At 41.5% G+C, this 26059-nt stretch overlaps 1 protein-coding gene across 2 annotated transcripts in view; it reads right to left on the reverse strand.

The window, feature by feature from the left end:
* ATG10 (autophagy related 10) overlaps nt 1-26059 on the reverse strand; it is a 276547-nt gene that overhangs the window by 92075 nt on the left and 158413 nt on the right. For both annotated transcript variants that reach the window (XM_077462452.1, XM_077462451.1), the window contains one exon: nt 9300-9438. In XM_077462452.1, coding sequence (XP_077318578.1) covers nt 9300-9438 — 139 coding nt within the window. The remainder of the gene's footprint in view (nt 1-9299; nt 9439-26059) is intronic.

Raw genomic sequence — 26059 nt, forward strand, 5'->3', positions numbered from 1 at the left:
TTTTCAGAAGGTGGCCAAGGTCCTGTGCACCTCTTCACTCTCCTCCCTGCTGGAGGAGGACCACAAGTTTAGCGATGTCTTTAACAAAGGTCATGCTGGTAGTTTGCCTCCACACCGGTAGTACGATTGCGCAATTGACCTTCAACCTGGTGCCATACCCCCTCGTGGCTGAGTTTACCCTTTGTCAGTCTCGGAGGATAAGGCTATGGAGGAGTATAGTTACATAGTTATTTAGTAAGGTTGAATAAAGACACCAGTCTATCCAGTTCAACCTGAGTGTCTACAATTGTCCCTATCCCTGTACATTGCACACTCACATCAGTCCCTACCCTCAAGGAGCCCACAATCCAAGGTCCCCATTCATATCCTAGGGCCAATTTTGGACAGATGCCAATTAGCCTACCTGCATGTCCCACGCAGACACAGGGAGAACATGCAAACTCCAAGCAGGTAGTGTCCTGGTTGGGATTTGAACCAGTAACTCTTCTTACTGCTAGGTGAGAGTGCTACCCACTACACCACTGTGCCGCCCAGTATGTTGCAGAGGCACTTTTTCTTGAGGATTCATCTGCAAATTCTTGTCTCCTGCCGGTGCTGGTTTATTCTTTGTGAAGAAGAAGAGTGGTGAACTGAGACCTTGTATTGATTATAGGGGTCTCAATCGTCTCATGATTAAGAATGCTTATCCAATTCCATTGATTACAGAGTTATTTGACCGCCTCAAGAGAGCAACGGTTTTCACAAAGCTTGATATAAGAGGGGCATACAATCTCGTGAGGATTAAGGAGGGCGACGAATGTAAAACTGTGTTTAATACCAGAAAAGGCCATTATGTGTACGTCGTAATGCCATTTGGCCTTTGCAATGCTCCAGCAGTTTTCCAGGAATTTATCAACATTGTCCTCCGAAATTTGTTTCAGCTATGTGTGGTGGTTTACCTCGACGATATCCTAATATTTTCCAAGTCCCTAGAGAGCCACCACACAGATGTCTGTCATGTGCTTCAGAAGCTAAGAGAAAACAATCTCTATTGTAAATTGGAGAAGTGCGAGTTCCATCGTGAACAGGTTAAATTCCTGGGCTGATCATTTCCACTGCTGGTTTTTCGATGGACCCAGGGAAGCTTTAAGCAGTCCTACAGTGGCCTCGACCCGTGGGTTTACATCCTCTGCAGCGTTTTCTTGGCTTTGCCAATTGTTATCGGGGGTTTATTCATCTCGTCCCTGGTTAAACCCCTGACTGATATGACCAGAAAGGACGGTAACCCACAGAGTTGGTCTCCGGACTCCGTTAAGGCCTTTGAGAGTCTCAAGGCTGCCTTTGTTTTTGCTCCTGTATTGGCACATCCTGATCCTACGTTACCCTTTATCCTTGAGGTTGATGCTTCTGAGACTGGAGTTGGCACCCTTCTGTCTTAACGTCCTACCTCTGAGAGCGCTATGCATCCTTGTGGCTACTTTTCCAAGAAATTGTCACCTGTGGAATGCAATTACAAGATCGGGGACAGAGAGTTGTTAGCGATCATTAAGGAATGGAGGCATCTCCTCGAAGGTATCACTGTGCTGGTTCTCATTCTTACTGACCATAAGAATCTCACATTCTTGTCTGAGGCTAAATGCCTCTCTCCCAGAAGGCCGCAATGGGCTCTTTTCTTGTCACATTTCAATCACAGTCTCATTCTTACCCGATACTAAGAATGTAAGGGCTGATGCTTTGTCGCTACAGTTTTCCTCCACTTCCAAGTTGGAATCGGTTCCTGCTCCAGTGAGTCTTCCTGATTGTATTCTGGCTATGGTTCTGCTGCTCAGAAACCTTGTGACCGCTGCTTTGCCACTGAGAGCCTCCATACTGCCGTGCTCCAGACTTACCATTCTCCCAAGGCTGCTGGTCACCCAGGGAAGAATCAACTCTTTTAGGCCAGTTCCCAACAATTCTGATGGCCTAGTCTACGTGTTGATGTAGACGCCTTTGTAGCTGTTTGTTCTGTGCGTGCTCAGAGTAAGACACCACGACACCTTTTTTTTGCGGTTGAACTGGATGGACTTGGTGGTGTCTTTTTCAACCTGACTAACTATGTAACCTTCCAGTGGGCCTCCTACAACCCATACCCAACGGAGAGAGACCTTGGACCCACCTGTCCATGGATTTCATTGTGGAGTTTCCCAACTCTCAGGGCACAGTTATCCTTATTGTGGTTGATTGGTTCTCGAAAATGTCTCATTGCATTCCACTTAAGAAGTTGCCCACATCTAAGAAACTAGCTTCCAATTTTGCTTGGGAGACTGGTCAGACCTCTTACCTTGGGCAGAGTTTGCTCACAATAATGCCTTGAATTCTGCTTCCCGATTGTCCCCGTTTATGGCAAACAATGGTTTTCAACCTTCCATGTTGCCTGACTCATTTGTTCCACAGAGCATTCCTGCATTAGAGGAGAATCTCCGTGGTCTTCCTTCCACTTGGGCACAAGTTCAGGAGGCTTTGTGACATGCCAGTTATAGGTACACACTCCATGCTGAATGCAGACGCCTGCCTGTGGCCTTTCTACCAGGTTGAGGACAGGGTCTGACTGTCATCTTGTAACCTCCGACTTCATGTTCCCTCACTGATGTTGGCACCTCAGTTTATTGGGCATTTCTGTATTCTCCGCAGGATTAACCCAGTGGCTTGCACTTTAGACATTTCTTCTAATATGCGTATCTCAAATGTATTCCATGTCTCCTTATTAAAACCTTTGGTTTGCAACTGCTTTACCACCTCAGTGCCACGCCCTCACCCAGTACAGGTTGAGAACCATGAGGGGTATGAAGTACAGTCCATTGTTGACTCCTATGGGTTCTGTGGGTGCATACAGTACCTGGTGCATTGGAAAGGGTCCAGTCTCTGCGCTTTCCACAGATGTTTTCCCCTCAAGCCTGGTGGTCCTCCAAGGGGGAGGGGTCGATAAGGAGGGGGTGCTCTCAGGGCTGGGCTCAGCCCTTCCTTCTCAGAGCAGGCCACTCAGCTGTTTGTTAATTGCCAGCTCCAATCTTTCCACAGTGACTCACCTGATGATGATATCCTGCTTGTCAAGTCCTGCTGGCTGCTCAGTCCAGATCCTCTCTGTCTTTGCCTTGTCAACACATCCAGGAACTCTCTCCTGTATACCTGTTAAAGACTTGCTTGGCTGACGTCCCTTCTGGTTCCTGATCCTGCTTGCTGTTCCACTACACTAATTCCCTGGTTTCCTGATTTCCTGGCTTGTCCTGAAGTACGTTGATCCCTGGCGTCCTGGCTTGTCCGACTATCCATTCCGGTTACTGAATTCTGGCTATGTTTTGACTATATTTACCTTTTACTATTATTATTATTATTAAACAAGTGTGATTTTTACTTCACTTCTGTCTCGGTCTGATTCATGGTTTCTGACACGTTTGAGTTTGATGTCTGTGCACATTGGCCTTTAACCTCCCTGGCGGTATGATTATTTCGGATTTTAGGTGCTAAAAGCGGTACCATTATTTTGCATGAAAATTTGGCGTTTTATATTGTAGTCCTGTAATTCTTAGGAATAACTCTCTTAAATCTGTCCAAACCAGAGTCTAGCAGACATCCCGGGTATGATAAAGTTTGAAAAATTAAATCATAAATTATAATATAATAAATAACTATAAATAATTGTACCAAATAATAATATAACAATAATAAAAATTATTCAATAATGTAATCAAATCAAAAACACTGAAATTTGCTCAGTTGCAGAATTGTCACTGTCATTACTTTTCAGCATTTGATGACGGATCTCCCCACAAATCACTATCGCTCAATTCTGCGAGTGATTCTAATTTATTATCGCTGTTTTCTAGCTGGTCTAAAACCATTTTTGATGTAAAATGACAGTTTGGTTGCTATCGACAATCTCCAGTTTCCAGGCATAAAGAACAGTTTTTATTATATAAAACTGCATGCAGGACACTGAGCAGACCACTAGGGACAAAGGGGATGTGAAATATTTACATACAGCAATGTAATCTGTAAGATTACATTATACTGTATGTTTCACTTTTTTAATTTGGCGCCGATCTCCGTCCCCGTGCGTCGCAACGCTCGCAGGGTGTGTAGAAACAGAACGAAACTCTGGATAGCCGCACTCCGGATTGTGTAAAAATTAGATGCCTTTATTTCTTCAAAATGCAAGTGCAAAACTTCATTGAACAAAACGTCACAGCAAAACGGGAACAAAAAAGGATTTTTGAATAAAATAACTAACGCGTTTCACGCTACAAACAGCGCTTGCTCATAGCCATCAGCTATGAGTAAGTGCTGTTTGTAGCGTGAAACGCGTTAGCTATTTTATTCAAAAATCCTTTTTTGTTCCTTTTTGCTGTGACGTTTTGTTCAATGAAGTTTTGCACTTGCATTTTGAAGAAATAAAGGCATCTAATTTTTACACAATCCGGAGTGCGGCTATCCAGAGTTTCGTTCTGTTTCTACACATTTGGCTTATGCAATCAGCCTGCACCTGGAACCTCATTTGGAGAGCTAGCAGCCTGTCAGTGGTTTTGACTTGGAGCGGTGAAATCTTTGTTTGTTTTAACGCTCGCAGGGAACGGAGATCGGGTCCGTGATAGATCGAGCGAGGCACGGCTCGCTTGTACAGCGGGGAGACAACGCTGGATCTGAGGGAGAAGGTAAGTAAACCTCCTCCTGGATCCAGCGATGCGGTCCCGAGTCTGGCTCGGGGTTACCGCTAATGGTACAACAATTCCACCCCGAGCCAACCTCGGGAAGACTGTCAGGGGGGTTAAAGGATCAGTTCACGCAAAAAGTGATAATTCAGTTATAAGTCTATTGTGGTATCACCCTCTGGACTTTATTTATGCCTTTGGACATCCAGTGGCAGGATTTGATTTCGTTGCCATGGACAGCCTTTACACTATAGCATTTTATAAAGTTCTGCACAAACTGTTGGCACTATGTAAATGATGTATAACAAAAATAATAATAAAAGCACTGTTTTAGCACACATCTTTAATATATATTTTTACAATTCCCCAGTGTCTTGCAGTGTCACAAAGATAGGCTTTACCCTAAACTCCAGTTGTTTTAAGCCAGTGGTTCTCAACTCCTGTCCTCAGGACTCACTAACGGGCAATACTTTAAGTATTACCTTGGAGAGATGCAGACTCGAATACTGCAGCCACTGAGCAGTAAATTATATCACCTGTGATGCATTTCAGTTATCTTTCAAACCTGGCCTGTTAGTGGGTCCTGAGGACAGGAGTTGAGAACCACTGCTTTAAGCTAAAGGCTGGGCAGGCCGGTCCAACAACTTTAAAATAAAATTGAAGCTCGGATAGCCTGAGGCAGAAGTGAGACCTCCCCTCCTAAATAGAATATATACTGCCATGGAGACTAGCGTGACCTTTGTGCCCCTGATGACATCAGTTATGACAAAACACATTTGGGGGTGGAGCTAACACATGTAACCTCACCACATCTGTCTGTACTGATTAATATTTGGATTACTTACAACATTTCCCAGGTATTAACTCTGCATGTACTCTGCATATCTATTTTAACATTGTGAGTAGCTCTATGTATTCTTGGATCCTATTAAAATGCAATTTTACATTATGTGGGTCTCCTTATTTTAATTTTATGGTGAATTTTGGAAACGCATGGATGACAACATACATCGGAGATTGTGTGATACCATAGGATTCCTATTACATGGCATCTGGTGAACCCCTGTTATAATGAGATTTCAGCTTACAGGCTAATTTGACTCTGTAGGGTCTATGTGTTCAAGAAAGAGTCCACTTTCAATAGTGGTGACACTTTGTGATCACAAGTACTCGCTCAACATAACATTTTCAACAGCACAGTGGTGTCTTTGCATACAATTGGGACTGCTATACCATTGAAATATCTATGCTTTTTTTTTATATCCATCTGTCACTGGACTTTTTTATATTTTTTGTATTGCACTGTTAGTAGTTTGATTATTTCTGTTTTCTAATAGCAGCATTTACAGCATCACTTACAGCCTGGCAATTTAGTTACTTTTGATCTTATTACACAGTTCGTCTGACTGTTTTTTGCAAGCAGCTAATTTTGCACCTACCAGCACAATTTTTTGTATGTATTTTTAGATGTTTTAAGCTTCACTGAGAGCAGTTTTAACTGCTAAAGGATTACTATTTATGTCCATCCAGTCCTGAGATTTACACAGCTTTGCTCCACAGCACACCCGAGTCTAGCAGAGAGGGGACATGATCTTTCTCTATTGCAATCCCACTTTCACATACAGGTCTCCTCTCATTCCCCATACTATGACTGCACAGTGAAAAGAGAAGCAGCATACTTATGCGCTCATCTCTCTGTCCTTCTGCTCTATCCTCCTATCAGAAAAGTTCTTGCAATGCAGCATGCCTGTGCAGTTTCTCCCACCCCCTCTCTGAGCTTTGCTGCGCAGACTGTACAGGGACTGCAAGAGGCTAATACCAAGTCAAATTCAGGTACTTATAAATCAGAGATACATTTATGTGTGCCTTTTACATATTCCTGGACTCTGGAGTTCATCTTTAAAGCATATGTAAATCCAGCCACTAAAGTCTCATATAAGCTTTACCTTGTTAATGTAATTTCAAAAGTAATTTTCAATCTGCCACTTTCAATGACTAAGTAATATCAGACCATTAAGGTCTGTTCAGGCACGTCTTGTCATAGGGTAACAACTCTCTGTCCTTGTCTTCTAATTCTGGTCCTGTGCAGTCCCCTCACATGCTCTACCAATGGGAACTATAAGTGGCCATGCTGATGTAACATGGACTTATTCCTCTGAGGGAAACTTGTCCCGATAAATGACATACAGCAGCTGCTAGAGTGCATACATTTAGCCACTTCAGCTCCGGAAGATTTAACCCCCTTCCTGACCAGGCCATTTTTTGCTATATGACACTGCATTATTTTAACAGACAAGTGTGCGATCGTGCAACGCTGTACCCAAATACATTTTTTTACCTTTTTTCCCACAAATAGTGCTCTCTTTTGGTGGTATTTGATCACCTCTACATATTTTTTTTTGCGCTATAAACAAAAAACAACCGACAATTTTGAAAAAAAATAAATACATTTTTACTTTCTGCTTTAAAATATATCCCATAAAAAATGTGAAAAAAAAATTGAATTTCTTCATCAATTTAGGCCAGTATGTATTTTGCTACATATTTTTGGTAAAAAAAAATCCCAATAAGCGTATATTGATTGGTTTGCACAATAGCATCTGCAAACTATGGGATATATTTAAGGAATTTTTATTTATTTTTACTAGTAATGGCAACGATCACAGACTGCGATATTACAGCAGACAAATTGGACACGAACTTACACGTTTGACACTTTTTTTGGGGACCAGTGACACTAATAGAGTGATCGGTGCTAAAAATATGCACTGTCACTGTACTAAAGACACTTACTGGGAAGGAGTTAACATCAGAGGCCATCAAAAGGTTGTGTGTCTAGCTGGTGTTCTACTGTAGTGGGGGAAGTGCTTGTACTAGTGGAAGGCATAGATCCCTGTCCCTGATTTGCAGGAACACGGGATCCATGCCCTCCCTACTGACAGAACGGCGACCTGCCTGTGTTCTGAACGATCAGCAGGTGACTGCAGACATTGGGTCCGCAGACCTGCGGAACAACTACCGCTGTATAGAATCACAGCAGGAGCGAGCCTCCTGCAGCACGCACTCATGCTCAATACTCACGTGCAGCCACCCTGTAGCAGTAAATGTGCTATAAGGCAGTCAGCAACTGGTTAAACATGATGTGGCTGCAAAGAGGCTGCAAACATTCAGCAGCACTGAGATGCAATAAAGGATTCAAAAAAGTGAAAGCTGTATTTTATTTGAAAAAATTATGGCAATTTTTAAAGCGTACTACCTTAAAACGCTAATACCCTGTACACACAGTCGGACTTTCTGACGGAAAATGTGCGATCGGATCGTGTTGTCGGAAATTCCGATTGTGTGTGGGCTCCATTAGACTTTTTCCCGTCTGAATTTTCCTACACACAAACTTTCAGAGCTGGATCTAAAATTTTCCGACAACAAAATCCGATCGTTTAAATTCCGATCATGTGTAGACAATTTCGGATGGACAAAGTGCCACACAACTTTGTGCGACCGTGTGTATGCTAGACAAGTTTGGGCCAAAATCCGTCTGAAAGAATTTGACGGATTTTGTCATCGTAAAATCCGACCGTGTGTATAGGGCATTAGAGGCTGATTTACTAAAGGCAAATAGACTGTGCAAAGTGTAGTTCCCCTCTGCAAGTGCATTTGCTTCAGAGCATAGTAAACGAGGTAAAGCTTCACTTTGCAATAAGTACCCAATCACATGCAAGGAAAATAAAAAAAAAACATAATTTTTGCTTGCACATGATTGGATGATGGAAGTCAGCAGAGTTCCAGCTCATCTAATAAGCTCTGGAGCAACTGCACTTGCAGAGTGCAGTCTTTTTCCATTTAGTAAATCAACCCCTAAATGTCATTCCTTTAGCCACGTTCACATTTGGCCGATTTGGCATGCAAACATGTCAAATGGGAGCCTATTGCCAGCAATAGCACAATTGGAATTGGTGCGTTGCCAACATTGCGGCACTGCGCCGATTCACAAAAATAGTTTCTGGGCTACTTTTGGCGACTTCAGGGGCAATTTTAATAGACATCTGTGCATGAACCTGCACAGATGTCTGTCAAATCACCCCGAAGGTGGACTGAAATGCCGCTTTGAAATCGTGAAAGTGCAGCTTTCAAACCCACCCTCAGTGTAAAAGAGGGCTTAGGCTGGGTTCACACTGTTGTGCAGAGCGGCTCGCATCAGGGGGTCCGGTGCGTCCTTGTTCACTGTTTCAGGTCCGAATTCAGTCCAAATTTTTGGCTGAATCCAGACCTGAAACAGACCAGAAAACGCACAGGACAGGACACAGGAGTCTGCATCCATCCCTGAGCTGTGTGAACTGGCTCCATTGAGAGCCGGTCACACTTTCCTGAAATGCGAATTGGATGCGGGTAAACCCACATCCAATTCACACCACTGTGGACCCAGCCTTAGAGAATACATGTATTGTAATGCATATACTAGGCACCGTATGAAAATGCCTATTGTAAAGAAATGTTTTTCTGTTGCCAGCAGCAATCAAATTAGATGTTCCATTCTTCCATAAGTAGGTCAAAAAGGAAGTAAAAAGGTTGTGGGTAATAATAAAGCGAGGGGGATTGTGATTAATATTAGCAGTAGTAATAGAAGATAACTAATACCCAAGAAGCTGGCTCTGAAGTAGAGTACAGGGACTTGGTAGCTGATGGAGTAGAGGACGTGATATTCATAGTGAATCACTTCTGTTTCCTGAGCTTCCTGTGGTATAACCAAGCTCTCATCCTCTTCCTCGTGGAAACCCTGCAAAACAGAATGAAGAATATATTCAATTACGTTCATTCAAAAGCATTTTCCTGACATATCATAAGCACAGCGTGATTTCAACATCCCCATGAATTCCAGGAACACAATTGATTTTTCAGCATAGCAAAAAAAAAAAAAAGTAATTTACACAACTGACAGTGTTTACTTGGTGAGCTGTAAGTTCTGCTAGGATATTTATTACTACAACATGATGACTATGCAGGGGTGGATTTATATTACGGGAGCCTACATGCAATGCTAGGATGACTTATGCATTCTGGTCTTAAAGCCCAACTCCAGGAATTAGGCAACTTCTTCCCCCACACTGCAAGAGTTAAATGCTCATTCAGTACAGGAGTGGCTCCTCTATAAGGCACTCCTGATTGCAGTCACTCATCTGCCTCTTCCATGTACACTGAGGGGGTATTAACGCTGCATTGTTTGAGGGGGAAGCAGATGCGTGATTGCTGTTGGTAATGCCTTAGAGGGGAGGCTTTGTGGGAGATGTTGCGCAGATGGCTCCAAGAGACTGGCAATAGCTCGAAGTGCCAGAAGATTAGGTGGACAGTGACGGAGGGAGTGTGCAGGGTAAAGAATGTGGCCTCTTCAGCTGTCTAAAGGTGATCTCCAGCCATTAACCAAATTCACTCCCAAACCTCCCTCTACCCCTTTAGAGCAGTGATCTTCAAGCTGTAGCCCGAGGGCCGAGCATTATTTCTCCAACTGACACCAATGATGGAGCATCAACGATGATTGGCTCCAAGTGATGCCGGAACATTTTCTACTCCAACTGGCCATGGTCTGCCCACCCTAAAGTCTGAAGCACAGTAAGCATACACCATATTTTTCTACATATGTAATGAGAAACAGCGTTACTGCCTGTGATATCATCACAAGGCTTGTAAAACAGAGGCAGTTGCTTGGAGGGGAGATCAGCAGGGTGTCCCATGTCAGTTCCTACTGATGTGGGCACACCCATACCAAAACTGCATCTCCTAACAGTCCTTTCCATATACGGGTATAGACAGGCTCTTGGAAGTCAAGGTAGCAACATTTTTTCACTGCAAAATAAATAAATGTATGCACAGGGAAAGTGACCTGTGAGGAGCAGGGGAAGGTGGAGTCCTGTAGTCCAGCAAGGGAGTACTCAGGCATGGCTGACAACTTGTTTAATGGTTTCAGAGTAGCAGAGGTAGGGTTGTCTGCAAACAGCAGAATGTTAGGAGCTCATTAGAATTCTGCAAGATCAACAAGTATTTTCCTACGCAATTTTTTTTTTGCTCACAAAAACACTTTAACTTGGCTTAGAAGAATGACAGATGTGTATAGACACTTTTACGAGGGGGTGCCGATAAGTATTGAGCCTTACTCAGAAAAAATAGATCTAGGAAGCTGTAAATTGCAGGGTGTACTGGCCATTTTATCTATATTTATTATGAGATGATTGAGTCCTGATGAAGCTGACACTTTTGGGCAGTATTGGAGCTAGCTGCTACCTCTGCTCACACATTCTAATTGGCTCATTATTATTATTGGCAGACCCACTGGCACAATAGATATGTGCAGGAGGAGCTGGGAAACCATCAGAACTATCTATAACACATCTATCACTTTTAGGGGGAATGACCCTTTCAAGGAGGTTTTCTTATTGCATGTATAATCTGTAGAATGTAAGGCAAAAGAACAAAGCTGCACTTCCATAAAGTCTCACCATGAAGTTTAATCAAAACAGTTGGCTTCCAACTTAGTCCCCACCCTAGGCTACCTTTACGAATAAGCCCAAATGAGTGAAAAGTGTCATAAGGGCATGGCCTAGGACAGAGACTATGTCGGAAGCCAAACTGCATGGTGAGACTCTATGGAAGTGCAGCTTTGCTCTTCATTTTTGCTTGAGCAAGATCAGCTTTTGAAGCCAATGTTCGATGCTGAGAGGAACTGGAGGAACACACTTGGGACTTGGAATGGTGCAGCCTTATCTTTGTGTCTACTGTATAATGTTTGTCACTAACTTAAGGTTAGTGATGAATTAGAGAAGTTAGAACAGAACTCTGACCAAAACATGCATTGTTTTTTTATAGTTTCTAGTGGTTGAGCTGTATAGATTACTAAATTAAACTTATGCTGGCCATAAACTAGACCGAAAATCGGTCAGTAAGACACTTTTGTTAGTTTTTCAGCCAGTTAATGGGCACAAATCGTTAATCGGTTGTGATGCATTTGTAGCAAAAAAACGATTGGTAAGTTTGGAAAACTTCTGCTGTATGAACAATAAATTGCAAGGTTAATGCATTATTCGTCCATGAAAAAACAAATGGTTGCTACTGCGCATGGCTGGAAAACATTTAACCCGGAAGGTAAATATTCGTGCCAAAGAACGTTCACGTCAAAAGGTCATGCCAAATAGTACACACCACCAACTATATAACCTGCAACCTCGTCAATCATGATATACCCATCTTGTAAAAAAACTAGTACAACAGACCAAATATGCAATATTAAAACTTTATTGCAATTGTTTTTTTTTTTTTTGTTTTTTTTTTTGATAAAGTAAAGAAATAGTTTTACAAACTTTTTTTGTACATGTTTTTATTTAATGGCCTCCAAAAATGTTAACTATTATTGTCACATTTTACATAACATTATACATCCATCAAACAATGATTTTTAAATATCTCTCATGGTTTTCAAAACAATTTTTTTGACAAGCATTATCAGTAGGCCTGGAGATTTTGGCCTGCAGAATAAACCTGGTTTGAGTTTATCTTTAAAGTTTGTGATGGCAGACACCCCTACTATTAGTGCATTGAGTGCATGTCCACATATGGGATGTTTAGGTGCATGAAAACACTACCACCATATGTGTCCATGCATATTTGCCTTGTTGTGTCTGCACAAAACTATAGTAGAGGTGACTGGCTGCACAAACTTTAAAGACAGCTTTGCTTAAACCAGGTTTTTTCTAGGCAGGCCTATGTCTTTCTAGGTTTAGGATAATAGAAAATCATGAAACATTGGCCTTTAAAAATCCAAGCACACAAATTTAAAATGTGGCTAAAATGGAAGTTTATAGTTTATCTTTGTGTTTCGGTAGGTTATTTTTCACATAGTCCCCCCCCCCTTTTTTTTTAGGGATATATACTTGTTTTTTTGGTGAGTCTATTGAATGGTGTTCCAGGTCACTTACATTTTGGACCCCAGCACACACACAGGCGCTGTGACTGGGCTCAGGATACAGTGTTTTTCGGCACCACTTTGGGATATTTGGGGGGGCATTGTTTCCATCAGCCCAGGAGACTTTAAGTAGACCCTTGAGTGGATGCCTGTGAGGGACCAGGCGTGAATTTGCATAACTCCTATTTTTAACTATATGGATGCCTATGCAGTGTCAATGAATTAAAAGTAAGTGAATTATATATGTGGTAATGCGGTAGGTTCACTTTGGTGATGGTGATATTAATTACTAACCATGCTGTATTTTGTCGTTTCTCAGATGTAATTTTCTCTATATGAATCCTGATGAAGGAAAGAATTTCTAAAACGCGTCGGTTCAGGAAGATCTTACCACATGTTCAATGACGGTTTTTAATTTTCTTTGTAATAAAATTATTCTTTTCATACGATTTTTTTTCGTTATTGAAGTAGTGCCTTTAAAGTTCCACCAAGGGGTATTTCCTTTTCTTTTTCCATAGTTCTAGGGCAGGTCCAAACTCCAGCACTGGTTTTGGGTGGCCCACCTGGTAATTTTGACATGTATATCTTTAGTGGCCCCCAACAAATCCCTGAGCTCTCAGGGATATATATGCTGCCTGCCTTGGAGGGAACGGGGAGGGGGCGGGGCAAGTGCTATACCTACTGGAGAATTTCCTGTTTACACGGTTGCCTGTGTAAAAGGAAGTCCCATCTCCTGCACTGCCATTGGACAACTGTTCTGTCCATCATAGAAGGTGGGAATTTTTATTAAAGAGGCCACCGAAAAAACAGGAGTTTCTCCTGTATGTTTGTTGACACTCGTCCTGCCCCCTCCCTGCCTCCTCCAAAGCTGCAGATGGGCATGAATCAGGCTGCACTGATGGCAATGGTGAGTCTGCATTCATGTCAATGAGGTGCTGCATTCATGACAATGGAGGTGCTGCATTCATGGCAATGTGGGTGCTGCATTCATGGCAAAGGGATTTGCTGCATTCATGGCAAAAGTGGGTGCTGCATTTATGGAAACGGTGAGGCTGCATTCATGTTAAATGGGAGTGCTGCATTCATGTCAATGGGGGTGTTGCATTCATGTCAATGTGGGTGCTGCATTCATGGCAATGGTGGGGCTGCATTCATGGCAAATCTGGGTGCTGAATTCATGTCAATGTGGGTGCTGCATTCATGGCAACGTGGGTGCTGAATTTATGGCAACAGGGGTGCTGTATTCATGGCAATGGGAAGTCTGCGTTCATGTCAATGGGGGTGCTGCATTCATGGCAATGGTGGGGCTGCAGATGGGCACTGATTAGGCTGCATTGATGGGCACTGATTAGGCTGCATTGATGGGCACTGATTAGGCTGCATTGATGATTTTGCTTCACAGTTCCTTATTTAGAATGTAACATTTTTTCCTAAGACTTCCTTTCAAATGTTAAGGTGCGTGTTATAGGCCAATAAATATGGTATATCCAAATAATATGCCCAAGCTCATCTCTTTGCCACACACAGCCACAAAGGCAAGAGAAATATTGTTGGGCATTGTATTAGTGCTCGGACGAACACACTTAAACCAAATTTTAATGGTTTAAAGACTGTCAGGCAAAACGGTCGGCCCTCAGGCATGTTCACTTCATCAAATCTGGCCCTTCTGAAAAAAGTTTGGACACACCTGTTCTAGGGTATTGTTTAGTGTAGTTTGGCAGCTGTACAATGATGAGTTGTTTTATATTTCAGGAGCAATGGTGGACAAATTTACCTCACCACATTTCCTGCCCCAATTTATTCATATGTACCGAGATCTTTCATGTTTATGGAAAGTATGCTCCAAAGACTATTGAGACCATCTTTGGCATACACTGTTTCGACCCATTTTAGTTGGGGTTTCTGCAGTTGGGGTCTACTTAGGCTGAGTTTGCTGCAAGAAAAATACATTTAGCATCTCAAATGGAAGGAATGCACTAACGGTTATACAAGTGCAGAAAATTCACTTGATTTAAAACATTTGGTTTAAAAAATTTTATGTTTGTCAGTTTGACATGTTATGAACTAGTTTGAGCTTTCTCATATGTTTACAGCTTCAAAATGCAAAGATTACCAAAAAAAGCTCTCTTGTGCAGTGTTTGAGAGTTAAAAATAAAAGCACTGTGTCATTACCTTTTAAGTATTCGTATTGCTTGATTGTTATGTTAGCTTGACAGGTCTCAGGTATGATGCAGCCTAGCGACTGGGCAGAGATTTCAGTGGTGAACTTGAGGTCTTCAAAACTTCATCTAGTTGCCAGGAAACGTAGTTTTGCTACCAATCTCTGATCCGCTGTGATGCTAGGTCTGAAGACTGTGTCCTTTTTTGTCATGAGGGGTGACACTTCACTCAGGAGCGTCCCCATTCTCCATTTCAGGGATGAATCAGGCCCGAATTTTTGGCCGGATTCAGACCTGAGACAGTGCAGAAGACACACAGGACTCTACTGCAAAACGCACCACTACAGTCCCGGAGATGTGTGAACCTGGCTCCATTGAGAGTTGGTCACAGTCTCCTGACATGTGAATTGAATGCAGGGAAACCCACATCCCACATCCAATTTGCACTAGTATGAACCCAGCCTAATGCAGGCCATACCGAATTTCGAATTTTCTTTTCAAAATCAGAAAGTTGTTTTTTTGTGATCCGATGGTGCCACCATTGATTTTCGAAATTTGGCCGACCAAGCCTTCAATTTCACCTCATGTTGCTACAGAAAATAATTTTTGTGGCCGGGAATCTTCTTTTCTCTCCGTAAATTTTCTTTTCTTATTACATTTCTCGCACGATTCTCCCATCATTGATTAGAATATCGTTAGTTTTTCCAAAAAATTTCCAACATGTCCGATTCCTCAAATTTGATTTCCGCACAAAAATTGGCTGTTGCTGCAGCCCCATTAATGGTGCGAAATTTATACGAAAATTCTTAGATACGATTTTCAAAAGAAAATTCTTTCGAAATTCGAACCGTGTATGGCCGGCATTAATAGCCAAAAAAGGGCTGGCTGTAGGCTGGACTAATGAGGCAGGTAACCAGGTGAGTCATTGTGGAAGTAATGAGTGGCTGGTAATTATCAGACAGCTGAACAGCCTGAGCACTGAGAAGAGAGCTGCTAAAGGCCCAGCCCTGACATCCTGAACTATGCACTCTGTACACAGCGCACCCCTGAACTCTGCACTCTGTACAAAGTGCACTCCTGAAGCCTGCACTCTGTAAAAAGTGCACTCCTGAACCCTGCAATCTGTAGACAGAGCACCCCTGAACTCTGTACGTAGCACACTCATAAACCTTGCATTCTGTACATAGTTTTGGGGTGGGGGGGGATATCTGGGCTTGCACACCCTGCAGTTTGTACACAGCACACCCCTGAACACTGCACTCTGTAAGTAGCGCACTCTTAAACCCTGTACTCTGTATTCAAAGCACCTCTGAATTCTATACTCTGCACACAGGGCACCTCTGAACTCTGCATTCTGTACATAGCGCATCCCTGAACTCTGCACTCTGTAAAAAGCACACCCCTAAACTTGTTACATAAAGCACTCCTGAGCCCTGCACTCTGTAGATAGCAACCCCCTGGACTATGTAAGTAGCACACCCATAAACCTTACTTTCTGTACATAGTGCACCCTTGAACCCTGTACTTTGTACATAACGAACTCCTGAACTCTGCACTCTGTATGTAGCGTAATCCTAAACTCTGCACTCTGTGCATAGCGTACACCTGAACTCTGCACTCTGTACGTAATGCACACTTGATCCCTGCACTCTGTACGTAGAGCATTCCAGACACAACTGGCCCTTTGATTGCAACCATACTGCTGATGTTGCCAACGATGAAATTGAGTTTGGCACCTCTGCCATAAGCCAAAGCAATTGAATCGTTTTCGACTGTACTCAATTTAGCCATTTTTCAATAATTGAAGTTACTTCTTTATTCTAATGAAACAAGTCATGTTTTCTACTATAACTCCAAAGCCAGCTAACAAGGTGCATGGTGGTAGTTCACGGCAGAGAATTACATTTAATACAATAATTTGAATTTACAGTGTTCCCTAACACCCCAGAGTTAATTAAGTCTAATCACTTTTTACATACATAGTTCCTTCTAACAATCATTTCCTACAGAGCGACTTATATACTTACATTGAGTATAGATGACTTCAAGTCGCTATATAAACAGCCTTATATCATTACCGTACGTGGACTGGTTGCTCTTTCACCATGCACAGCCAGCAATCAAGTGCAAACTATAATAGTCAAGTAGAACCTACTGCTGACACTGTGTTCAGAGTCCATCATTAGGACAGTAATTTCACTCTGCAGGTGAGAAATAGATATAATTGGCAGCTGACATGAGGCACACTCAATATATTTAACTCGCTGCCCATAAAAAGGACCCGGGGAGAGAACCACTGGTAAAAACAGCACTTTAAGTAAAATCAATGCACCTACTATTTAATCTGAAATTGATAAGGGTTTGCAAATACTAAATCTAGAGGCTAATATCTTACAGGCAGACAGACGCAGTAGCCTATAGCAACCAACAAAAGGCATGTTTCATTAATTAGAGCATGCTAAGCTGCTGAACATGGACGTGATGTGCTGCCAGGATTTGCAGCAATCTACTGTTATCATTTTTAAATAAGTCTATAGTAAAATAGGATTCATTTATAGTTTTGCCCTTTAACAAATGTAGAAGTGTACTAAAAAGCATGCACAAAATTATGCACAAAATTATGTTTTTAACCCTTTCACTGTCAGAGTAATTTTTTTAACTGCTTGCCGACCAGCCGCCACAGTTTTAATGCGGCAGAATGGCACGGCTGGGCGAAACGATGTTACCTTATACCGCTTCGCCTTTTGACCACTATGGGCAAGCAGTGTGTGCCTGGAGTCGATGCAAGTATCCGGTGGGCGTGATGCCCGCCGACCACCCGCGATCGCTCGTGAGCGAGAACCAGGATCTGTGCGCGTATACACACAAATCCCGATTCTTTCAGGGGAGTAGAGACAAATCGTATGAACACCAATCTCTCGCTCCTCCTAGACAGTCCCATCCCCCCTACAGTTAGAACACACCTAGAGAACACAGTTAACCCCTTGATCGCCCCCTAGTGTTAAACCCTTCACTGCTAGTGACATTTATACAGTAATCAGTGCATTTTTATAGCACTGATCGCTGTATAATTGTCAATTGTCCCAAAAATGAGCCAAAGTGTCCAATTTGTCTGCCGCAATATCGCAGTCCAGATAAAAATCGCAGATCCTGACATTACTAGTAAAAAAATAAAAATAATAATAAAAATGCCATGACTCTAGCCCCTATTTTGTAGAAGCTATAACTTTTGCACAAACCAATTAATACATGCTTTTTGAGATTTTTATTACCAAAAATATGTAGAAGAATACATATTGGCCTAAACTGAGGAAAAAATTAGCTTTTAAAAAAATAAAAAAAATTGGGGATTTTTATTATAGCAAAAATGATAAAATATTGTGTTTTTTTTCATAATTGTTGCTCTTTTTTTGTTTATAGCGCAAAAAATAAAAAACGCAGAGATCAAATACCACCAAAAAAAAGCTCTATTTGTGGGAAAAAAGGACGTCAAATTTGTTTGGGTACAATGTTGCACGACCGCGCAATTGTCAGTTAAAGCGATGCAGTGCCGTATCGCAAAAAAATGGCCTGGTCATTTGAGCAGCCAAATCTTCTGGGGATGAAGTGGTTAAAACTATTTTTCTGCACACATTTACAAAATCATTTTAGGCCTGAAGATTAGTTAAAACTCCCAAACATTATATATTTTCTGAATGCAGACATCCCAGAGAATAAAATGGTGGTAGTTCCAATTTTTTATGTCACATGATATTTGCACAACAGTTTATCAAGCCCAAAATTTCAGTAAAGTTAATTTCAGGGCTCACAAATACAACATGTTGCCATATTTTTGGGTTAAAATACAAAAGATGACGTAAAGATAAATAGAAGAAGAGATTGGGGGATAGGAAGAATAGATATCCAAAATGTCAAGCCTTAATTTTGCATGCACAAAATGACAATAAACTTTGGTACCCTATATTTTTCATAGGTAACACTTTAACCACCTTCCACCCATCCTATAACAAGAAGACGGCTGGGCGGGCCTCTAGTTGATCCGTGTGGACGTCACAGCCGATGACTCATCAGTTTACCAATTTTCCGTCAAAATAGGCGATTTATCAAGATCTCCAATTACGTCACTTCCGGTTACTGTAAACCGGCAGTAATTGGAGAGTTTGATGAATTGCTGTTTTTGCACAATATCAGTAACCGTTTACACTCTGGTACACGGCGAGCAGATATTGCTAGTCCGCTTTGATACTAACCAACAAAATGGCCACCTCCATGGCAGCGACAACTTTTTCCTCCTTAGCCACTGTTGTGTCAAAACAGCAAGACATCAAAATCTCCAATTACTGATGGTTTACACTAACCGGAAGTGACGTAATAGGAGATCTTGTTGAATTGGCTATTTTGACAGAACCCTGGCTTGCTGAGGGTACCATGTGACCGCTGTGACCAATCACAGCAGGTCACATGACAGTTGTATAGAATAGATGGGTTCCTTTCAGCCATCCATTGTGTACAACTGTGTTGCTAGCTGTAATTGGTCACAGTGATCCCATGATACAGACAGGGCCAATCACAGTCCATTTGTACCATGTGATTAGCTCTGGCCAATCACAGCTAATCAAACCAAAACCGACAATTAATCAGTTTCATCCAGTAAAATGCTTTCTTGTAACAATGTAATTAACTCCTATAAATAAACATAATGTGTAAAAAAAAAAAAAAATCGTAAAAAAATAAAAAATAAAAATGTAATATATATATATATATATATATATATATATATATATATATATATATATATATATATATATATATTTTTTTTTATATAAAAAATTATAATTTTATAATTATAATTTTATTTTTTCATGCTGTTACCAGTCAGTGTCCCTGATCACCGCCACACCAGTTATATGATAATGCTGTACTGCACTGGTGACAGTATGTAAACCTCAAAAAACTCGCCATGCCTCTTACTAAATACATTGGACTGGAAAGTATATATTATAGTTTATGGACTATAACTTTCACTCAGGCTAAATAATATACACTGATTTGGGTTATTTTCACCAAAGAAATATAGCAGAATACACTTTGACCTACATTTATGAAGAACAATTATTTATTTGCAAAATGTTATAACAGAGACAAAAAAAAAACACTTTTGTTTCCCCCAAAGTCTCAGTCTTTTTTAGTTTATTTAACAAAAATAAAAACCCAGGAGTGATTAAATACTCCCAAAAGAAAGCTTGAGTAGCGTGAACAAAGTTATAAACATTTAGTTTGGGTACAATGTTATATGACCACGTAATTGTCATTCAAAGTGTGAAAATGCTGAAAGCTAAAAATTGTCCTGGGCAGAAAGGGGGTGGAAGTGCCTGGTATTGAAGTGGTTAAAAGCTCCTACAGGTCAAAAGTTTTAGAGTTAACTGTGAATAATGGCCTAGAATCATTGCTTTCACTCTGTTGTGCGCAACTTTTTTGTAAGGTTTATCACAAGAAATGTTTTTAAAACGTGGACTCCCCAGACTAGTACATTTATGTTCATGTGTGCTTGTGCATCATGGGGGTGGGGCATGCTAAAACATTTTATGGGGGGGAGGTTTAAGCGTTTGGGCGTAACTTTATTTTTTTACTTTCACTAAAACTTTATTTGCAGTATATTACATAGGGGACAAAAAGCCTACATGATATAATATTCTTAAGACGGGTTCTCTTAAGGGCACTTTCACACTGAGGCAGCTTTCAGGCATTTTAGCACTAAAAATAGCTTCTGTAAAGTGCCTGAAAACTGCCTCTCATGCCTCCCCAGTGTGAAAGCCCAAGTGCTTTCACACCGGGGCAGTGCGTTTGTGGGACGGGAAAAAAGTCCTGCAAGCAGCATCTTTGGGGCAGTGCAGGAGCGGCGTACACACGGCTCCTACACCGCCCCTACCCATTGTAATGAATGGGCAGTGCTTCCAAAGCGCCTGAAAAGCACTTCAGAAGTGCCGCAACACGGGCGCTATTAACTGCTTTTTTGGCCGCTAGCAGGGGTTAAAGTGCCCTACTATCGGCCGAAAAGTGCAGCTAAAACGATGGTAAAACGCAGCTAAAACTATGTTCACATGTTGCTTCCAGACTCATCCTAGAATGGGAAGTTTAGCGAACGAATGTTCACTGGCCACTCTCCCCTCCACCCAGCGATGGCTGCCATGTGGGCAGGGCCAGACTAGGAAATAAAAATCAGCCATGGAAATTATTTCGTACCAGTCCCATAGCATTATTATACCAGCCCAACAGTATTACACCATTATTTTCTTGTTCATAAAAGGAAAAACCATGCATTTTAAAGCCCATTTGAAGAGTGTTATATATATATATAGATAAGACGGATATGAAAGCACATAGGTCCACAGCCATCTGACATTTCCCATGACCCCTATCCCGGTGGCAGTCCCACTCTTGACTCCGTTCCAGACTCCCCCACAGAGGCAGCAGACATGATAAAAGACAAGAGATAGTCAGAGGTTGCAGACATGATACAGAAGATGGTTACTGTAGAGAGGCTGCAGACATGATACAAGAGATGGTCAGAGACTGCAAACATGATACAAGAGATGGTCAGAGACTGCTGACATGATAAAAAAGATCAATGCATCAATGTAGCCTCGCCAGTGCCCATCAAATGCAGCCTCATCAGTGCTCATCGATGGAGCCTCATCAGTGCCCATCAAATGCAGCCAACCAGTGAACATCAATGCAGCCTCATCAGTGCCCACCAATGTAGCCTACCAGTACCCACCAATGCAGCCTACCAGTGCCCATCAATGCAGCTCATCAGTGCCCACCAATGCAACCTACCAGTGCCCACCAATACAGCCTACCAGGGCCCATCAATGCAGCCTACCAGGGCCCACCAATGCAGCTTAACAGTGCCCACCAATGTAGCTTACAAAAGCCCATCAATGCAGCCTACCAGTGCCCACCAATGCAGCCTACCAGTGCCCACCAAATCAGCCTAACAGTGCCCACCAATGCAGCCTACCAGTGCCGGCCCCATGCAGCCTACAAGTGCCTGGATGCATCACACATTTAATGACAATCTCCTGCTGTGTCACAGTCGGAGCTTGGATTTGAATATGCCGGCTGCCAATGTAAGAAAGTCCCACCTCCTAGACTGGCTCCTATGATACATGTCACACTGATTCACTGATTCCGTCTATCATAGGAGCCAGTGTAGGAGGCGGGACTTTGTTACAGCGGCCGCCGAACATTTCAGACCTAAGCTATGTGACACAGTGGGAGATTCCCACTGTTTGTGATGTAAAACAAGGAGAGGAGGGAGGGGAAGACTCTGGCACTTGAGCTTCGGCACCCGGGCTGCCCCCAGGATTAGCCCTGCTGCAGCCACAGCTCAAAGCGGCCCCAGGGCAGGCGGCCTACCGGGAGATTTCCCGCTATCCTATTAGGCCAGTCTGGCCCTGCATGTGGGTCCCAGGACCACAGGTGGGACAGCAGAACCCAGAAAGCTTGGCAGGGAGGAGGGGGTTGCACCAAGGGAGGGCACACTCCAGGAGTCGCAGAAAACAAGCACGTGATTGGACAGCTGCAGGATCATTAGAATTAGAAATCCGACAGTCAGCTTGAGGAGTATGTTTAAAATCCCCTGCAAGTCTTACAGTGGTGTCAGTAAAAGGGCTAAAGATAAAGTTACTAATGCAGTGGGTCCCCCTCTGCACTGCAAAGGTTAAGTGCTCATTTTGTCTAGGGATGAAGAATAGGGTGAATTACTGTACTTTGTTTGTCTGATATACATTTTATATTACTTTATTATCTGAGGTAATGACAAAGTAATACATTAATACATGGAATAAATAAATACATAAATAGCAGAAATGTTAAAATTGCTGTGGTCCATAGGGGATATACAGACGTGAGAGTTGAAAGGGTTAAGAATAGAGATTCAAATTCCTACACATTCCTATTTTCTAACTGGTTCCCTAAAAACAAATATCAGCTTAATGTCTTGAATTTTCATCTGGGCATTTTTATTTATTTTTTGCCTTGCTGACTACTAGCCAAATTTCCATAGTTGGTAATCCAATGCCTAGTAAACACAATAAGATAATTGGAAGAAAAATGCAGATTTCAGACTGATCGTAGGACAATCTAATCATTAGTACACAGCTTTCGAGTGACGACCATGACAGATTTTCTCATATGATAACAGGACGAACGATTTTAATATAATTAGTATAGTATTGGTACAAAATAAATTGTGTGACCAAGACCACACGTGCTCAAAAATGAGAAAATACATTAAAATACACATCAATACATTGCTTCACTTCTAAACGTATATTCTGTCGTATGAGAATTGTTGTAACTTTAGTAACCTATTAGTTTTCGATATTAGACTAGAATGCAAAAAAAAAAAAAAAATGGACGATCATTCGTCTGATATTTTTATCTTCTGTATTAGGCATTAGCCTTTGAAAGGCTCAGCCTGTGTTCTATGGTTCCAGCACTATTTGATAACACAACTTTCAGTTATATACAACTTATATGGTAAGGTTCCAGCACTATTTGATAACACAACTTTCAGTTATATACAACTTATATGGTATGGTTCCAGCACTATTTGATAACACAACTTTCAGTTATATACAACTTATATGGATATACAGGTACTCCTCACTTAATGACCAGGTCGTTAAACGAATTGGTCGTTAAATGAGGAGCCACAAGTAATGTGGCTCCTCATTCTTATCTACTGTAATATACTGTATTATGAAAAAATGGTCCAAACACACAACTCCAGCTCAATAACGTTGTTTTAATTTGCATAAGTACAGAATACTAATTAAAATTCTGTACAGTACTGTACAATACAATGATGTACAGCATGCCGTTCGTGTGGGGAGAACTGGTCATAAGTCCGAGTGGTTGTTAAACAGGTAAGTCGTTAAACTCAGATAACAGAAGATCCTATAATTTAAATTTACTCCCACTGAACAAATTGCAATTTTTTAGCATTCTGCATACTCAGTCCTCATTCAAATTGGAGAGACTTGTCATGAGATTTGACAGGTCAAGTTGCACCCTATTGTCAGCAATGGCCTTGTTCAAATTGAATGTGTTAAAATTGCAATGCCAACTTTTTGGTGCCGCGTTGACTTGAAAAAGTAGTTCCTGCACTACTTTTGGTGATTTCAGGTGTGACTTGCATAGACATCTGTGTATGAAGATGACTTCAAAGTCACACTGACATGCGTCTTTGCCATTGTGCGATTTCAGATAAAGTCACACAATTTTAAAGCTGCACTCAATGTGAACAAGAACTTATGCTCAAGCTTAGCACAAGATAGGTGTTGCAAAGTACAAAGAAGTTACAAAGGATAGGATTCTGCTGAACCATGGAAGCCCATCTGCCCATACCAACAAGACTTCAATGGACTCTGAAAGAAGACAAACAAAACATATCCCATTTTCCTCCAGTATTTTCTAATTCCTCCTGCTGTGTGTACAAGCAGGTGCAATTCTCATAATGTTTAGAAGTACCCTATTAGCCATATGTGTTGTGTACTAGCCAAGGACAAAAAGTAGTACATAGAAAGGCTGTGAGTATAAAGACTTGATTGGCATTCAGGCATAAAAAAACAGTTCTGCAGGTTTCACAGCAGTAGCCCCCACCATATCACCATATGACCTTTGGGTTATTAAAAAAAAAAAGAAGGGTCTGCTGAAACCTCCGTACTAATAGTCAAGTGGTGGCTCAGGATCTGGGTTTTCTGCTGGTGCTTCCTATCGAAAAACTATTCATTATTAGAGAAGCACACTCTAAATTTTACTTTTATGGCTGAGGGATCTTTTGATTCTTCTTTACTTGGGACAAGCATAAAGCAAGTAAATGTAGAACTCGTAAGAATGGCAGCCAGTCAACTGGTATTTTTAAAAAGAGCAACAATCACACCCTGTATATTTCTCATTATAGCTTCCTTTAAATTCAGGCTAGGCAACCAAAGTAGATCCCAGGGTCACCAGAGTTTTAAATTACTGGAGTACTAAACTAAATTCTCTACTTATTCAAGACTGCCCACCCTTTCTTTAAGGCCTGTACATTACATGTATGGTCTAGGTATGGAAAGATTTTGCATACACAGCCGGCATGTCTGTATCTGACCAATGGAAAAAGAGGTTAGAACCCTTCGCTACGCTTCCTGGATCCCTAGTCCCTTGGGGACTTCATGGACTACTCTGAAAGTAATTAGACATAATAGATGTAATATCTACTGCAGAAGATACTCAAATCTTCATTGCTAAAAAACATAGCCTGTAGTGTATCAGATTAGCATTTCTACTACTTGCCACTACTTGGAAGGTACAGTATACAATTAAGATCATTTCACTTACAAGTGTATTACCTGGCTTGTTACATTTTGTATGTAAGGAGATCAGTTACATTATACATATAGATACAGTGTAAGAGATCAGATTGAGAATTAGGCAGGTAATTAGATCAATGATTCCATTATCAATTACAGGTTTATTGATGTTAATAGCGTAGGTTATGTAGTAAATGCTTTTTATCTCACCACTGTTCTGAGCAATAAATTGGCTCTATAGAGCTCTTGTTTACTTCTTAAGCAGCTACATGCTAGACAATCCCAAGGTCAGCCATAATGATTGCTCAGCACTGCAATGACCTCCCGCATTCTCCACAATTCTACTCCTTCTTGCAGAAAGTCAAGTGCTCTCTTCAAATCAGTTCACAGTGGATTGAAGATGATTTGAATTGTATCCAAGAAAAACAAAACACATTTTATTCACCAGCTTGAAAATGCCAATTCAAAGTGGGTAATATAAGATTGGAAGAGGTCAACTTGGATAAATTTCTTTGTAAATCTATGTGCCAACTGTTTTTATTTTTGTCTAAAACAAAAAAAATAGGTTTAATATTTCAGGATACTGTAAAAATAGGGAAGAGGGCCTGATTTTTCTTTCAATTTGTAAAGTACAACATACAAGTTGTTTTTTTTCCTTGGCTGCTTAAAGTGATATTAAAGTCTTGTTTTTTTTTTTTTTTTTAAATAACAAACATGTTATACTTACCTGCTCTGTGCAGTGGTTTTATACAGAGCAACCTGGATCCTCCTCTTCTTGGGTCCCTCGCCGGCACTCCTGGCCCCTCCTTCCTGCCGAATGCCCCCACAGCAAGTAGCTTGCTATGGGGCACCCGAGCCGAGCCACTGCTCTGTGTGTCCATTCAGATACGGAGCTGTGGCTTGGCCCCGCCCACTCGCTCTCCTCAG

Source organism: Lithobates pipiens, unplaced genomic scaffold, assembly GCF_037356315.1.
Source record: "Lithobates pipiens isolate NorthernLeopardFrog02 unplaced genomic scaffold, aLitPip1_a1.2 Scaffold_3, whole genome shotgun sequence".
Lineage (NCBI taxonomy): Eukaryota > Metazoa > Chordata > Amphibia > Anura > Ranidae > Lithobates > Lithobates pipiens.